We start from the raw sequence: 18,406 nt of genomic DNA, 5'->3' as shown, positions 1-18,406 counted from the left end.
TCTTAGTGGGAGGGTGTTGATTCTACTTCCCAACTCTACTCAGTCAGATTCCCTAAAATTTATAAAGTTTGTGGTAATCAAAACAAAACAAAAGGATCTCTTCCTTTATAAAGCAATTCCATGTAGCTTAATGTAAATGGATATCTGGAACTAAGATGGAGCATTTCTGGAACTCCTTTGGGTTCGTGTTTTACTGTATTATCAGCGAACTCTAAGTGATGTCTTTGTTTTAATGGAAATGCTTTGTTGCTTAGAAAACAACAGCTGGCTGCGGAGTGTAACCGGAAACAAGTTCTTCGACGCTGCTTTGCAGAATGGCAGCACTGGCGTGGTGCAGAGGTCCTAAAGAGAGAGCTGGCCCTAGCAAAGCAGGAAACTAGGAAGAAAATGGATGAGTTGCTAAAGGCAGCATCTCTAGGGAAACTCAGCACAAATGGAACGTCAGGCACCAGTCTACCTGAGGAGGCAACAGTCGTGGTGGACTCACCTGTAAGAAATGGAAAGGTACCTGGTTTTTACTTTGTTTGTTCTTTCCGCATTTGAACTTGTACTTCTATAGCCTAAGGTTTGTCAGCGGAGGTCAGATAGCCTTACCTGGGCTATCCAAAGGTAAGGGCATCTACGGTACACAAAGGATGCCTTTCATTTTCCTGAACTCCATCTTTTTTTTTTTTTATATAATCACATAATAACTTTGAAATAGTTGGAAGTTGGTAAGGACATAATATAGAGAGGGAATTTATAACAAAAGAAGAGATATAGCTCCTCTACTTGATCTTCACACATTTTCTTTTTAAATGAACTTGTGACTTATAAGAGGGGAATTAAATTTGTATTTTTCTAATAAGAAAGTCATATATACTAATTGTGTAGTTAGGTAGAAGAAAATCATAGGAAAAATAAAAAAGTAATCTATAATTCCATTATCAGGAAGTAACCAATAACATGGAAGTTTGGCTATCTAGTCTTTTCTCTATTAAGTCATATGCAAATCCATCTTTGTTCGTATTTTTTTTTTTTTTTGAGGGCCTGGGGATGGAACCAAGGGGCATTTGACCTCCGAACTACACCCCCTGCCCTGTTTTTTTTTTTATTATTATTATTATTCTTTATTTTGAAACAGGGTCTCACTAAGTTGCAGTTGGCTTCACTAAGTAGCTGTGGCTGTCCGCGAACTGCGATCCTCCAGTCTCAGCCTCCCAAATGCTGGAATTACAAGCATGTGCCACCACACCCGGGTTATTCATATTTTATTCAGCTCTTAAATTTCCTTCAGTTGGGTCATTGAGGAAATCTAGTTGGCTATAATTCAGGATAAGGAAGGCTGTGTTTTTTTAAATTTATTTAATTAATTAATTTTTTTATTTATATTTTTTGTGGTACTGGGGTTTCTGGAAACCCTTCCACCTCTGTGCTACACTCCAGACCTATTTTTATACTTTTTAAAATTTGGGATCGCTCTGAACCTGTGCGATCGTCCTGTCTCCGCCTCCCAAGCGAGGGGATTATAAGCGTGCACCACCATGCCCGGCTTTTTTTTATTTTATTTTTAATACCAATGTAATTTTGTTTTTCTAACAAATATTTCTTTGGATTTTCAAAATATAGCATGAGAATTTTATGTTATTACATTATTACCAAACAGTTCTCAGCTGAAACTAGTAATCAGAATTATACCTACTAAATCAAAATTTCTGGGTGAGGGAGCACCTGTGTATATTTAAAGTTCTGCAGGTGAACCTGATATGCCTGGATAAGGACTGCTATTCCATGCCATTATTTTGTAACAACTGCATGACATTCTGTAATGAACTATAGACTAGAATCTGTTAACTCATATACTGCTGGAATTTACGTTGTTTCCAGCTTGCCAGTATTTTACGTAGTACTTCAGTGAACTTCCTAGTAGCCAAATCTTTACACATATCCATGATGCTTTCTTTGGATAAATATTTAAAAACAGAAGTTGTGTTCTAGTTCCATATTATTATTCTTCATCACTTGCATTTCTTTCATTGCTTGCTAGTGAGGTTAAACATTTTTATATTGGATCTAAATTGGTAATACATATATATATATATATAGATAGATAGATATAGATATGTATATAGATATGGAAAGATAGAGATGCATAGTAACTTGTCTCTTTATGCCCTCTGCCAACTTTTCAATTCAAATACATTTTTTCTTATTCACAGGAGATCTTCATATTTTTAAGACTATTGTTACTTTTATTATTACATATGTTGCAAACATTTTTTTCCATCTTGTCCTTTTCTTTTTGATTTAGTTATGCTTTTTGGTATATGCACAGTTGTTATTTTTTTGTAAAGCCAGTGCGCCAATATTTTTTTCCTCATTGCATTTTTCTGGTTTAGAGAGCCCTTTGTAGAATATCCTCTACCCTCTCACCTCTACCTTCCTCATAATGCTACTAAATACTTAATGTGAAACAAAACTGGACACTGGAAGGTCCAAATGGGTGTGTGTGTGTGTGTGTGTGTGTGTGTGTGTGTGCGCGCGCGCGCGCGCATTAGTTACTGGGAATTAAACCCAGGGGCATTCTACCTCTGAGCTAGACATCCGGCCTTATTTTATTTTTTATTTTGAAATAGAGTCTTGCTAAGTTGCTGAGGGCCTTGCTAAATTGCTAAATATGGCCTCGAATCTACAGTCCTCCGGTCTCAGACTCCCAAGTACTGGGATTACAGGCATGCACCACCATGCCTAGCCCTATCCTTACTTTGTACATTAATTTCTTCTGACAAATAGGCTGCTCTTAATTTAAGTCTAGCTAGTTTCAGCAAAGGGGGATCAAGAGGATGCTTACTGGGACTTATGTAACATTTTCGTCCCTTTCCCTAGGCAATGTATCTACCTTTATGTCAGATGGGGAATTTTGTTTCCATCAAGACCCAGGAAAGGCTTATAATTTTAGAAATGTCTGGAGCATCTTTCCTTACAAAGGTCCACTGTTATTATCTTTAAGTGACACAGTCAGCAGAAAATATTTCTAACCAGTGCAAAACAAAATATATATATATATATATATATATATCCATACATAGTTATATATATTTAAACTTAGGAGAAAATGCCTCCAGATCTCTGAAATCCAGAAAATGGCTCCAAATATCTGAAATCCAAAAGAAGATTATTTTTATAAAAACAATAAAGTAAAGGAAAATAGAGGGCCACAGTATATTCTGTAGGTTACTAAATAAGCTAAATCTTTTCCAGCTTTTAGAGTAAAATAAGAACAAATGAAAATATAAAATCTGTAGTTAGATGCTCATTAATTATATAATCATGGGAATTTACATACCAAGAACCCACTCATTACACCCAGAAAGTTTTCAAAATTCCTAGTTCGCTAAAGGTGATTTTTCTAATTAGGCCAGGCTGTTCACTCCATTTCTATTAAGTACAATCTGTACAATTGCACTTTTTTCCATTCTCTCTCTCTTTTTTTAAACTTTTAAAAGTTACCCTGATCCAAAAGAAACCTTGCTGCTGTACTCAAGGCTTTTACACAGTCTTGCTGGGTTAATAACATGTCATTACCACAAAGTTTAAAAGAGCCTAAAACATATACTCTGCTTGATGCTAAATTACATAAGCAAGTGTTCTCATGAATAGATGTCCACTGACATTTCTGAAGTAAAAAGGTTATTTTTTAAAAGTCTTTAACATGTCAGAGTTTTCATATATCACATCTTTCACTTCAGCTAAGTCTATAGAAAGCACTTCTATCATTATGAAAAAATATTTTTTGAGTACCTGAAGATGGCACCCTGTTAGTTAAAAGCTTCTGATAGATAGCTTACAGTATTTTTCTGTTCATGCCACTGAAGATGGAGAACCAGGAGCTGATCAGATATTAGATCACAGAATCAAACCATTCTAGGAAAGGCATTTTAACCTGACATTATTTTGGCCAGCATAAGTTTTGCTGATTCTGAATGTTTGTTTCCTTTTCTTCTGTATAAGAACTTAAAATTGAGTATGATAGCTCAGTCTGTTAAATGAAATTTATATGCTAAAGCTTTGAAACCAATGAATATGCTAATGCAAAATAGGTAATTTTATTCTTATTAACGCAGATAATTTCCTGGTAATCCTTGGCTTTCAAATACATTTCACAAGTAGATGGTTCAGGACGATCAGGAGACTAGGCTTTCAGCTAGGTCTTAACACTACAATAAATAAATATGCTGTATGGGGCAAAGGATTAATTTGCTAATGGCAGGAGAGCCATTGAAAAAGCAGAGCTACTGATTTATATTCATTAGTTTTCTAACAGTCTTTGCCACAAATTTTTCAAATGTCTGCAAAATTCAGAGTCTGTTCTTGCATATTAAAACTCCCATAATATTTATTTGGAGTAACTTTGCCTAAGCACAAATGAACTGTCCAAATTCGAAATTTGTAGAACATTTTTTTTTTTTCTTATTGCAGATGCCTTGGCCCCTGGCAGTGGTTCTTGTAGCTATCGGCACTTTCTAGCACGTTTTTCATGGGGAGCTGCCTTGTACATGCTCCATGGCGGGTGGCTTCTGAGGTAACCAGGCCACAAGCACAGGACAACTTTAGCTGGGGTGCAGGGCGGTTGTGATGTTGAACAAAACAATGCCAATAGCAGCACATCCCTCTGAATCGTTGAGCTGTAACATGGTCTCTTTCTCTCAGGTAACTGCAGTGCCCCCTTTGAGGGAAAAGGCACCCCTGGGAAGCAATGGTTGTGTGTTCAGCCCTCCCCCAGGAAGAAGGGCAAGAGCTAACTTGCCGAGCTCCCTTCAGAATGTCCCTCAGAACACACCTGACAGGAAGCAGCAGGAGCCCCTGGATGCCGAGCTCTCTCAAGAGCCCAGTAGCATTGAGCTCGGAACCATCAGACAGAAAGCAGAACCTGTTTACATGGGGCATTTCCGCAACCGCCATGTCTTCCAGCAACAGCTAATTGAGAAGCAAAAGAAAAAACTTCAGGAGCAGCAGAAAACTATCATGGAGCTGAAGGAAAAGCAGAGGCTGGCAGAGGCTCAGTGGGCAGCTGAGCGTGCCACAGCAATCACGGAGGCCCAGAGCCGCCTTCTGTCCAATCCCAGGGGGTCGGAGGAACCAAAAGGAACCCGCCAGGTGCTTCTGAAGTACGTCTGTGGTGTCCGAACACTCTTCGGACTCATTTCATGGGGTTTTCACTTTGAGATAGAGAGGCTCCTGGACGTCTGTGCCCTGCTTCTAAACCCCATGGTAGTTCATTTTAGTGCGTACTGTGAAAGCAAAGGAGCTTCCCATATTGTGCCTGGCGTATGACAAGTATAAACATATTTAAGGCAAATGGCTGCCTATAGCAGTCTAGTTATACTGTTGGCATTTGGGTCACAGCTGCCTTTGTCTGAGGAGCTCTGTAACTGTAGAGTAAAAGGGGAAAATGCTTACTTGCTCTGATCAGATTTCTAGATTTCTGATTATTTTAATGCTAAGAAGCCAGGTAGGCCAACATCCAGTACACTTGGAGTAGCCTCTAGGCTAGTTAATTACCTAGCTTAAGTGTTTAGCTATTTGGGATAAAACTGAACATCTTTAGCCAAATTTGTCAGAATTCATCTCAGATGGTTTCAGGTAGGCTTGAGACTCAGTACGTGTGGTTAATGGTGATACCTACAGACTAGGATGGGAGTCAGAGCACCTGACTCATTACAAACCCAAGCCAGTCACACAGCCCTTCCATACCTGGTTACACCAGATTATTGGCTGGGTATGATAAAGCAAAATTACCTCAGGAAGGATTAATTAAAGTTTGTAAAATGCTTTTAATTATGGGGTTAAAATGCTTTGAAGGAAGCTAGTTATTGGTCTGATTTTTTTTTTTCCCCTTTCTTATCTCATCTATTACTTCCCATAGGATTGGAGACAGTAAAAGTGACTCCCGGAATTCTCTTTCTGGACCAAGAAGGAATCCAAAGCAGCAGACAGCCCCCCATCCCATCCTGAAAGGCAGGAGATCTTAGTGGTATTGGTCTTTTCCTAGAGCAGGATATGACTGGGACTGAATTCTGGCAACGCAGGCATTGAGACCTGGTCTAGATGGGTAGATGGTATTCACTGTGGAGCACCACTACTCTGTGTGTGTGTGTGGGGGGGGGCACTGTACCTCTAAGACACACCCTTAGTCCTATTTTATTTTATTTTTTATTTGGAGACAGGGGCTCACTAAGGTGTTGAGGGTCTCACTAACTCGCTGAGGCTGGCTGCAATCCTCCTGTTTCAGCCTCCCAAGTACTGGGATTACAGATATGCACCATCAAGTCTGGCTGTGACACTATGGTTTTCCTTTTCCAGTCTTCTTGGCCTTCCCAGTGAAACACACACACACACACACACACACACACACACACACACACACACATTGTTAAAAGATTTACTCTTCTGTAACTTGAGATTTAGACTATGAAAAAAGAATGGGAAATTTACACAAATGGAAAAACTGAGTAGCTGCTAAGGCTAAACATGAATAGATTACCTGTCACTGTACTTTGTTAATGCTAATATACTGATCAATGTATAATAATCCAAGTCAAGTTATATCATTTTCTAATGAGATATGCCTTGGTGGTAGTATTTTAGGAATGAAATCTACAAACCAGACATTTTAATTTGATGCCATTTTTGATCCACATAGGAACCCTTATTTTAAAACCACACAGTAGGACGGGAGTAGGAGCATTCCTCAGGACCTACCTAGTGACTCTGCTGACTGTTGTATCATGCACTTAGTCACTCACTGTGCATGTGTCTGTATATGGTAGTCGGCATTTTGACAATTATATTGTGCTTTGTAAATGTGATTTTTTACCTCTGGCAAGATCACTGCCATAACAAGAAGGGATGACCTCTGAAGGCCAGCATGCCTGCAGCAAATTCCTGTGAATGGAGAAATGGATGGTCCGCATCCACTGTCTGCCAGGACAGCATTTCATGCTGTCTTTGCCCACCACCAAGGCTGGTCGCCCTGTTTAGTGCAATAAGTTTTTTAAAAATTATTGTTTGATCAAGGAGTTAGCTATTTTAGAATCCCAGCCTACTCTTAAAGTCGTCTTCAATGATTTGATCTAAAAAGGATGGGAGAGTGCATATTACCAGAGACTCTGCTTCTCAGGGCTCTCTTCTAATCCTTCAGTCTGTTTCTGTCTTCTTAAGGACAGTCTCTCTCCCACCATCTGTGGCACCTCCACTGTTCCTTTGTAGCAATGCAGGCACTTAATATCTGTAAGAAATAGCTTGGTGAGTTTTTCTTTTATTAATTCTTAAAACTTGGGCTTAAGTTCTCTTCTCTATAACATGACCCGGGGAACTAAAAGTAACTATTGGCTGGCTTAGGTGAGCAGAATTTGGTGCTCCTCCCCCCATGCCCCTCCTTCCTCTGAAAGCCCCGGCTGAGTAGAGTCATATTATCAAACCATCTTGTGCATTTGTTTCTCTTGGATCGATATTTAATAGACTGTCAAGAACGGGAGTCTGACACTCAAATTCGTTCTGATGCCAGTTCTCCAAATGCCTGGTACAGTTCCATTTCCTGCCCATCTGGATATCCAGGTCTTAAAACTAGATGAAAATGTATTCATCGTGACCCTAAACTTTAGTTTGTTGTTGTTGCGTATTGTTCTTAAGTCACTGTACAGTGACTTAAGAAGAATTAGCAGGCTAACTTAAATGGGACATGAGAAATTATTCCTCTCTCAGTGTATTTGCTAGATGTAGTTAAATTTTTTCTACATTTATCAAAGTTATACTAAATTAAAATTTCTACTTAATAATTTAACTAAATTAAAATTCCAGTTTCTCAGTGTCACATGCTGAAAGTCTTTCATCCAGGCATATTCTTTTTTTTTTTTTTTTTTTTTTTTTTTTGGTGGTACCCAGGGGCTTTCTACCTCCAGGCTATACTCCCAGACCTATTTTATACTTTATTTGGAAACAGGGTATCACTATGTTGCTTAGAGCCTTGCTAAATAGCTAAGGCTGGCTTCAAACCTGTGTGACCCTCCTGTCTCAGCCTCCCAAGCACGGGGATTACAAGCATGCACCACCACACCCAGCTACATTATCTTATTCAAACCAGTAAGGAGCTATTATTTTGTTTTATTTTTGTTTTGCAGTATTTTTTTCCCCCAGTATTAGGGATTGAACCCAGGGCTTCATGCATGCTAGGCAAGTGCTCCATCACTGAGTTACATACCCAGTCCTAAACCAGTAAAGAGTGAGTCTAATAAACATGTAAACAAAAACATACTTACCTACACATTATTAATGTATAGACTAAATAAACTAAAGATCTACAATCCCACTCATGTATGTGTGTATATATATATGTGTGTGTGTAATATATATGTATGTGTAATATATATGTATGTGTAACATATATGTTACAGGTATCTATTTTTTCTGAGATTATGAGCTTATAATAACACTCTAACGATAACCCAAAATATTACTATGAAATGGAGATACTTCTTTTGCAGTGTTCCCCATATTTTTTATGTTGGAATTCTGTTCCTCTTTTTTAGCCATGGAAGAGAGAGCAATTCAACGAGCTGAACGTAGGCGGATGTTGGCAGAAAGGAAGAAAAAACAAGAAGAGGAGAAATTGGTAATAAATTCAGGATGCAAACTGAGGCAAGAAAAAGAATTTGCCTAGATCTTCCTTAAAAATGAAACCGTACTTGTTCAAGCCTCCTGAGATGATAGACCAACTTTGGAAATGGCTTGTGGCCTACTCACCTGAATTCTGTGACGGTCTTAGGAAAACGAGGGAGGAGCAGCATCATTAGCATTGCAGGAAGGAAATGATACAAAAGCTAATGAGAGCCTGCAAATCACAAGATTCACTCATAACCAAGATTAGTGTTGTAGGCAGATGGCTGAATGAATTTGCAAAGGAGAATAGCTTTTCTCTTCCACAGTTTTGCCTTAGACTATTAGAAGTAAATTTTATACTTTACCAGGAATGAAAAATGAACAGTTCTTAGAATTTTTTCCAGGGAGATGGGGCTGTTGGTAAAATAAAAGAAAAACTATGCTTTATTATGAAAAAGTAATGGTCTTATTCCTGCTCACTCTCACCTACTCCTTAAGAATCCTTTCAGAGATTGTACAACTGATCACACGTCAGTTGGGTTTTCTACTCTTATCACGAAGTGAAGCCTTATCTCAAAGACAGGGCAGGCACTTTGGTAGATATTTGACTTACCCCTGCAGACTGAGGGCTCTTCTTTTTCTATGATCAGGCCCAGTTAAAGGCCCAAGAAGAGGAACGGCAAAAGAGGGAAGCAGAAGAAAAGGAAGCTCAGCTGGAGAGAAAGCAAGAAGAGAAGAGACTGATGAAGATGGTTAGTCATGACTTTGTATGTGATCCTACAGTCCTGTCCACCTTTGCTACCCCAACACTTCTGTCTGGAATACTCTTCTCTCACCCCCATCCCTCTTTTCCATCTTATCTAGGGAAAACCTACTCATTCTTCAGATCTTAGCTCAAGCACAACTTCTTCCAGACTAGCCTTTCTTGCTCTGCTCACTCTCCTTCAACTCAGTGTTAGGTAGACCCCCCCTTTGTGAATTCTTTCTGTTGTTTCTTCATCCCCACCTAAACTATAATCTCTGTAAGAGTAAAGGAGCAGCCTGGTGTTGTTCATGAGGGTATTAGTTAGCGTGTACCTGGACTTTAGCAAGCCCTCAGCAAATATGTGTTGAATGGGTGAATCCGTGAATGAACAAATAGGATAAAATGCACACTAAAGAAATGAGATAAGCTGGGTGTGGTGGTGCACGCTTGTCATCCCAGCATTCGGGAGGCTGAGACCAGAGGATCACGGTTCGCGGACAGCCTCAGCTACTTAGTGAGGCCCTCTGCAACTCAGTGAGACCCTGTTTCAAAATAAAGAATAAAAAATTGAGCAGGGGGTGTAGCTCGGAGGTTGAATGCCCCTGGGTTCCAACCCCAGACCCGCAAAAAAAAAAAAAAGAAAAAGAAATGAGACAAAGCTCTTACTTTAATGGTTACGAACTTCTAGTTGGAAAGATAAGGCCTAAAAACACACACCTATCAAAAACAATATAGTAGAGCATTTGCTGTCATGTGCTATATAGAACAAAAGTAATCAAGAAGTCATGCAAGGTAAGGTCCATGAAGATTTTGGAGAAATTAGAGGCATTTTCATTCTTTACTAAGTAAGTCTAAGAAGTCTCTAAAAATAGCTTTTTCCCCCCTTAAAAACTATGGTGAGGTGGTTTTAAAATAGCATTTCCCCAACATGTGTCACATGTAATCCTAGTGGTTCCTAAAATAGCAAGTTGCTTTGAGAAAGTGTAAGTTCTGTGATCAAATAGTTTTTGAAAATACTAAGATAAGTGTAAACAAGTTTTTTTAACGAGTTTATGTCTCAGAATCTTTAGCATCCTGTCAGATATGAGTCTCAAGAAGAAGGATATCTTGCTCAAGTAGTCACATGTATGTGTCTACAGAACATGTGTGTGTGTATGTGTGTGTGGGGGGGTGGAAATTTAACCCAGGAGCCTTCTACCACTAAGCTATACCCCCAGACATTTTTGTTGTTGTTGTTGTTTCTGTACTAGGGATGGAACCCAGGGGAACTCTACCTCCGAGCTACACCCCCAGCCCTATTTTTTTTATTCTTTATTTTGAGACAGGGTCTCACTGAGTTGTAAAGGGCCTTGCTAAGTAGCTGAAGTTGTCCTTGCACCATGATTCTCTGGTCTCGGCCTCCTGAATGCTGGGATTACACATGTGAGCCATCACACCCGGCTCTCTTTTTTTTTTTTTTAAACAGGCTCTCTTTTGGTTGCTGAGAGTCTGGCTGTGTTGCTGAGTCTGACCTTGCTCCTGTCTTAGCCTCCCAACTAATAGGATTACAAGCTTGTGCCACCGTGCCTGGCCAAAACATTTTTTTAACAGAGCACCCAGTAGCTACATCATGAAACAATTCAGTTTCATATCCCTGTAAAGTAATGAGATAATTTTTAAAATATATAATATAAAAGTGTTTCCTTCTTTATTCATTGTTAGAAAATATGAGAAATACAAAGATGATAAAAAACAATCTCTGATCTCAACACTAAGAGTTAACTACTCTTACTATCTTAATATATCTACTTCTGTTTTTTTTTTTTTTCCTTCTGCGCATCTAACAGATCATGTGCATATATAGGGGTATGTAGTTTTTAAACTGCTTTTTTCATTTAAACTTTCATCATGAGTATATTCATGTGTCATTCAGAATTCTTGAAGGATATACATGCATATATAATATTGTTTAAAAAATAAACTATTTGGGGATAATTTAGAGTTATTGAAAAAATAAAAAGGTAGTACAGAGTTTTTATATACTCTTTATTCCACTTGCTTCCCCTAATATTATCATGTTAGATTTGTGAAAACTAGGAAATCAACATGAGTACATTGCTATTGACTCCTGACATGATTTGGGTTCCATCACTTTTACTATTACTGTTCAAAATCTAACGCAGTATTTCATATTCTATGTAATTGTTATGTCTCCTTAGCGCCCTTTGGTCTTTGACAGTTTCTCAGTCTTTCCTTGTGTGCCATGACTCTTGAAAAATTTCCACAATTATGAGGACTACTGGTCAGGTATTTGGTCAAAGGTCCCTCCATTTTTGTTTGTCTAGTGTTTTTGTTACCCCTGTCCTGGGGGAGTGAGATTTTCATAGAAAAATAACACCAAGGTGATGTGCCTCCCTACTCACATCACGGTGCATGAGAACAAGGTGGCTCCTACCTGGCAATGTCAACCTTGCCAACTTGATGTAGGCCGAGCTGGGCAAGTTCCTTCACTGTGAAATTCCTGGCTTTCCCTTTTTCTACTTTATCCTTTGGGGAAAAATCCATTAACGTCAGTAACTTCAGTGTTCTCCCAAGGTAGGAAGGAGGGAAATGGAAGCCTCATGTTCTGAAGAGAGGACTAAATACCTATATTGTTTGGAATTCTTCTGTGAGGAAGGTTTGTTTCCTTTCCTCTATTTATTTATTTATTCAGTTATTCAGTCATCTATTTAACAGGTATAGATTCATGTTTACTTATTTTATATTTTGGGTGATAAAAATACTGCTATTTATTTTATTGTTAAAATTGTTCTGGTTTTGATCAGCTTTAGGAGCTTTTTTTTTTTTTTTTTTTTTTTTTTTGTAGTACTGGGAATTGAACTCAGGGACATTCTACCTTCAAGCTAGCTATACCCCCAGCCCTATTTTAATTTTTTATTTTGAAACAGGGTCTCACTAAGTTGAGGAGGGCCTCACTAAATAGCCAAGGCTGGCTGTGAACCTGCAATCCTCCTGTCTCAGCCTCCAAAGTACTGGGATTACAAGTATGTATCACCACACCCAGCTTGGGAGCTCTTTAAGGTTAACTCCTGTGTGTCTTTGACATGCTCTGGTCCTTTTAAGCTTTTTGAGCTCCTTACTTTCTCATGCTATTCATCTTTATATTTTTACTGCCCGAGCCCCAGAATCAGCCATTTCTCCAGGATACCTTAGTTCTGACTGGTATTTGGAAAGCAAGATCTGAGCACTGAGGATGCTAATTGCTATCGGCTGTCACTCATTTTAGGACCTTAACAGAGAGAGGCAGGTAAAATGCACATGTGTCCTAAATCATGGGTACATACCTAACCGTACCCATATGTATATTTAAAACTAAATATGTTTACTTTTAAACTAAACTAATGTCCTAGCTCTCATTCCGCATCACACAGTTTGTTCTGTCTTTCCCTTCTCGTGTTTATTTGTAAATTCCCTCACAGCAACCTGGCTTTCTCAGTCTACCATGTATAAGGCAGCTTCAGAACTGTTAATCTATATTCCCACAAGAAATCTGCCACTTAGACTCAGTGTTTGTGTACAGCTCCATTTGTCTTTAACCTTATAGCTTCCAGTTAAAACTGTTTTCCAAAGTCACCAAGGTCAACTTGGATTTTTCTTCTTTTTCTTAAATGCAGTCACGCCATCTCAATGTAATCAGATTCATTTGCCACAAGGTACATGCCATCCTAGAATTCTTAATATCTTGTTTAATTTTGTTTGCCTGCGTTAAAGTTCATTCTGTGTGCTATACAGTGATGTTTGTTTTAACAAATGCATGGAATTATGTGTCTGCAATTCAGCGTTTATACAAAGAAATTATTTCAAATTAAAATTCTCCTGTACACAGCTTTCATAATCAACTATTTCCCCTACCCTTTAACCTCCAAAATACTAATTTGTTTCCTTGGGTTTTTTTTAACCTTTCTAGAATGTCATATGAATGGGACATATATAAAATGGTTTCTTTCATTTAGTAAGATGTACTTATGATTCATTCATATTGTTACATAGATCTAAAGCTCACTTTTGTTTATTAACAAATAAGATTCCAGCCAGGTGCAATGGCACATACCTGTATAATATCGGTACTTGGACAGCTGAAACAGGAGGATCACAGATTCAAGGCTAGTGCTTGGTAACTTAGTGAGATCCTGTTTCAAAATAAAAATAAAAAGGCCAGGCATGGTGGCGCACGCTTGTAATCCCCGCGCTTGGGAGGCTGAGACAGGAGGATCGCATGGGTTCGAAGCCAGCCTCAGCTACTTAGTGAGGCTCTCAGCAACTTAGTGAGACCCTGTTTCCAAATAAAATATTAAGAAGGTCTGGGAGTGTAGCCCGAGGTAGAAAGCCTCTGGGTTCCTCCCCCAGTACCACAAATAATAATAATAATAATAATAATAATAATAATAATAATAAAATAGGGCTGGTGTATAGCTCAGTGGTATAATGATCCTGGTTTCAATACCCAGTACATATACATATTATACACACACATACACACACACACATATATTAAATATATAGTATTCCAACAGAATTCCATCTAGATATGCCAGTGTTTTCTATTCTTTTGTAAATATTACTTCTAGTCTTTAACAATTATGACTAAAACTGCTAGAAACCTCCACTTACAGGTTTCTGTTCAGGCATAAATTTTCTATTTACTTAGGAATGTGATTGCTAGATAGTATCATTAAGTTTATGTTTAACTTTATATGTAACTGCCAAATTATCTTCCCAAAGTGGCTGTACCTTTTAAAGTTATTTTTTGTTTCACATCCTTTTCAGCATTTGTTATAAAACCAAAAGAATCATAAAAAGTTAACAAATTATTTTGGTTTTATACATACTAATAGGTATGGAGTAATTTTTTACTGTGGTGTTGACTTGCATTTTCCTGTAACAAGAAGTAATACCAAGCATCTTTTTATGTGTTTACTTGCCATCTATAAGTCTTCTATAATGAAACATTTGTTTAACTCTTTGACCTTTTTTTTTTTTTCAGTACTGGGGATGGAACCCAGGGGGATTCTACCTCTGAGCTACACCCCCACTCCTATTTTTATTTTTTTTTATTATGAAACCGGGTCTCACTGAGTTGCAAAGGGCCTCACTAAGTAGCTGAGGCTGTCCGAGAACCACAGTCCTCCTGTCTCGGCCTCCCAAATGCTGGGATTACAAGTGTGCACCACCACACCCAGCTTTTTGCCCATTTTTAAATTGAGTTACTTATTGTTGGGTTTTAAGAGTTCTTTATATGTTCTGGACCAAGTCCTACATTAGAATGTAATTTAAAAGCATTTTTTTCCAATCTGAAGATTATATTTTAATTTACTTAGCAGTGTTTCTTGGAGAAATTTTTGTGTGTGTGTGTGAAACTGGGGATTGAACCCAGGGGCATTCTACCTTCAAGCTATGCCCCCAGCCCTATTTTTTATCTTTTATTTTGAAACAGGGTCTTACAAAGTTGTGAAGGTCTCACTAAATATCTAAGGCTGGCCGCGAATCTGGATTCTCCTGTCTCAGCCTCTCAAGTACTGGAATTACAAGCGTGCACCACCACACCTGGCTCATTTTTAATTTTGATAGTCCAATTCATCACTTTTTTCTTTCATGAGATTATATTATTTTAGTGTTGTATCCAAAAAGTAATCACCAACCTCAAGATCAATCAGAAGTTTTACTATATTTTCTTCAGGAAATGTTGTACTTTTATGTCTCATATGTATGTGTGGGGTTCTCTTGTAGTTAATTTTTGCATAAGGCATGTAGTATGTATCAAATTCATTTTTATATGGATGGTCAGTTGTTCCAGTATCATTTGTTAAGGGTATCTTTTTCTGCATTGAATTACTTTTATACCTTGGTCAAAAATTGGATCATGAATCAGTATTGTATTTGAGTTTATTTCTGCACATTCTCTTCTATTGATCTATAACCTATTACCTTACCAATATGGAAATGTCTTTGGTGTAACTTTGTAGCCAATGTGAATTATCCCATTTCATTCTTCTTCAGAATGTTTTCAGTATTCTAATTTATTTGCCTTTCTATATAAATTTAAGACTAATCTTGTTGATAGGCATTTAAAAAGCTTACTAATATTTTCATTTGAATTGCATTATACATATAAATCAAATTAGGAAGACTTGACTCCTTAAAAATATTTAATCTATGAACACAGCTCTCTAGTCTCCATCTTTTTTTTTTGGGGGGGGGTGGTACTGGGGTTCCTGGAAGCCCTTCTATCTCCAGACTACACTCCCAGACCTATTTTATTTTTGGAAACAGGGTCTCTTAAGCCAGCACAGCTGGCTTCGAACCTTCCCGATCCTCCTGTCTCCGCCTCCCAAGCGCGGGGATTACAAGTGTGAGCCACCACGCCCGGCTCTAGTCTCCATCTTTATTGAGGTATAATTGATGTGTTAGTTTTTCATTGCTTTGCCATATACCTGAGAAAAACAACTTAGGGGAGAAAAGATTTATGTGGGTTCACAGTTTCACAGTTTCAGTCCATTGCTGAGAGTAGCTCTGTTTCTCTTGGCCAGAAATGGAGAACATGGTGGCAGAGAGGTGTGGTGCAGGAGAGCTGCTCAGCTCATGGATGCCAGGAACTACAGAGAGAGAGAATGGAAGTGGGCTGAGAGAAGAGAACCCCCTTCAGGGCATGCCCCCAGTGATCTGTCCCTCCAGCTGTGTCCCACCTCCATCCCTTCAGCCACCGATGCATTGATCCACTGATGAGGTCCCAGCCCTCATGTTCCAGTCACTTCCCAAAGCCCCTCTCTGAACCATGGGGCTTTGGAGGTCATTCTAGATCCAAACTATAGCAGTTGACCAATTAAAACTGTGCATCTTTAAGTTGTACAGTTTTGGGGGGTTTTTTTGTTTTGTTTTTTGTGATACTGGGGCTTTTCTACTTCCAGGCTATACTCCCAGACCTATTTTATGCTTTATTTGGAAATAGGGTCTCACTAAGTTGCTGAGAGCCTCACTGAGTAGCTGATGTTGTCTTCAAACCTGTGCGATCCTCCTGTCTCAGCCTCCCAAGCGCTGAGATTATAAGCGTGCGCCACCACACCCGGCTGTGCAATGTTTTGATATATGTATATACTGTGAAATAATTGCTGCCTTCCAAACTTTTTCCTTGGTTTGCAGCTTTTTGAATATGATATATCTAGGTCTGTTTGGCTTCTTCACCTTGTTAAGTCCTTAATTTCTTGGATATATGATTTTGTGTCATATAATTTGGGAATATGTTTACTCATTAGTTCTTCAGATATTCACCTTGTTCCATGCATGTTATTCTCCTTGTGGGTTTCTAGTTATGTCAGTGTTACATTGCTTCATGTTGCCCCACAGTTCTCTGATGCACTGCTGTTTATCACTCCTTTTTTCTTTTTTCTTCCTTTCAATTTGTAGAATTTCTATTGTCCTATTTTCAGGTTACCTATTTTTTTTAAGATGTTTCAGCTAGTGATAAGCTCATTGAAGGCCCTCTTCGTTTCTGTTACCATGTTTTTTTTTTTATTTCTAACATTTTTATTTTGAATCTTTTAGTTTTCATGTCTCTGCTAAAATTACCTTTCTGCTATTGAAAGATATATATCTTTTCCATTAGAGCCCCTAACTATTGTTATAAATTACTTAAAGCTCACTCTCTGGTACTGCTAGCATCTTTGTCATATCCATGTCTTGTTCTGATGATTGCTTTGTCATTTTAGTCCGTATTTATTTCATGTATTTTGGTATGTCTTGTATTTCATATTGAAAGCCAGACATTTTCTTTAGGACAAAAGAAACTGGGGTAAATAGGCATTTGGTATGGAGATTTGTACTAATCTAGCTAGGGATTGCGCTATGTTTGAAGTTTATTGTTGCTATGGTTACCACTGTTGAGGTTTGTTGTTGCTATGGGCACCAAAGACTTCAATATCTTCTGGTAACTTTGTTTTTAGTTCCTCTTTTAACTTTGGGTCTTCTCTCTGTGCTTCTCTCCAGAGATACTCTGTCTTCTCTAGTTCCCCTGCTGTAATCACTGTTGTTGGAGGTTTCTACAAGAACGGTGGTAGGGCATGATTGATAGGAAACATTCTCTATTCTGATTAACTTTCCATCTTTGGAGTGCACATCACTGGGCACTCATAAGATTTTCTGTTCCTACTCTTAAGAGTAGAGCTTTCTCCTGAACCCCATTTTCCTTTCCTCTCTCAGCTGCAGTGGGTATCCACCACTATCTCAGTCTGTGGCTTTAAAGCCCTTCCCCAGCCTTAGGTAAACAGGGGGTGTTGACTGGGTCGAGTCCCTGAGTGTCCTCCCCCGCAGTGATACTGTCCCACAGTGTCCTCAGGGGGTACCAGGTAGATGGTGCCTCTCCAGGGAGAAGGGTTGGGGCAGATTTTGCAGATGCTGTTCTTCCTGTCTCCCAGCCAGAACCACAGTGAGAACTTTCTCTGGATTCTTCCTCATCTTCTCTGTGAAAGCCTGATGGGGTACCTCTAGGAAAAGCCTGAATAGAGTGGGTACCACCCTCTGACTACGATCCCTCACTCTGCTTATATTGGTGTACTCTCAGCCTTGGGAAATTCACCAGTGTGATCCTCTTTCCCGGCTCATTTGGTTCCAGGTAGATTTTGCCTCAGGTAAGCAAATGCTTGGGTCCCATGTCTGCCTGAAGATGCCTGTCTATCCAGATTTAGGGATGACTTCTCATGCCTGATTAGTTCACAAAAAGATACTAAGGTCTGTCTGTCGTGCTTTTTTTCATTTTGGAACCAAACTGCTTGTACAGAGCAAGAATGATGAAAAATACGTTACTGGCCAAGAGATTTTTTTTTATTTCTCTTAATATATCAAGTCCAAACCTTTTTTTTTTTTTTTTTTTTTTTTTAGGAGTGTCAGCTCAGAGGAACAGACAGAAAGCTTTTGTCACATTGAGCAGTTTACATTTAGTCAACTGTAGCTGTCTAATTTACATTAGTGCACTTAGAGACTTGTTTTGCTTGT

At 38.6% G+C, this 18,406-nt stretch overlaps 1 protein-coding gene across 1 annotated transcript in view; it reads left to right on the top strand.

Moving 5' to 3' along the window:
- Positions 1-18,406, top strand: part of CCDC191 (coiled-coil domain containing 191) — a gene marked incomplete at both ends in the record, with an annotated part of 73,499 nt that overhangs the window by 45,090 nt on the left and 10,003 nt on the right. The window contains 5 exons of the mRNA XM_080696786.1: positions 255-504; positions 4,690-5,147; positions 5,906-5,997; positions 8,568-8,650; positions 9,288-9,389. Of these exons, the coding sequence (XP_080552912.1) occupies positions 255-504; positions 4,690-5,147; positions 5,906-5,997; positions 8,568-8,650; positions 9,288-9,389 (985 nt within the window). The remainder of the gene's footprint in view (positions 1-254; positions 505-4,689; positions 5,148-5,905; positions 5,998-8,567; positions 8,651-9,287; positions 9,390-18,406) is intronic.

Source organism: Muscardinus avellanarius (genome assembly GCF_963383645.1).
Source record: "Muscardinus avellanarius genome assembly, chromosome: 5".
Lineage (NCBI taxonomy): Eukaryota > Metazoa > Chordata > Mammalia > Rodentia > Gliridae > Muscardinus > Muscardinus avellanarius.
This window is presented reverse-complemented; position numbering and strand designations above follow the sequence as displayed.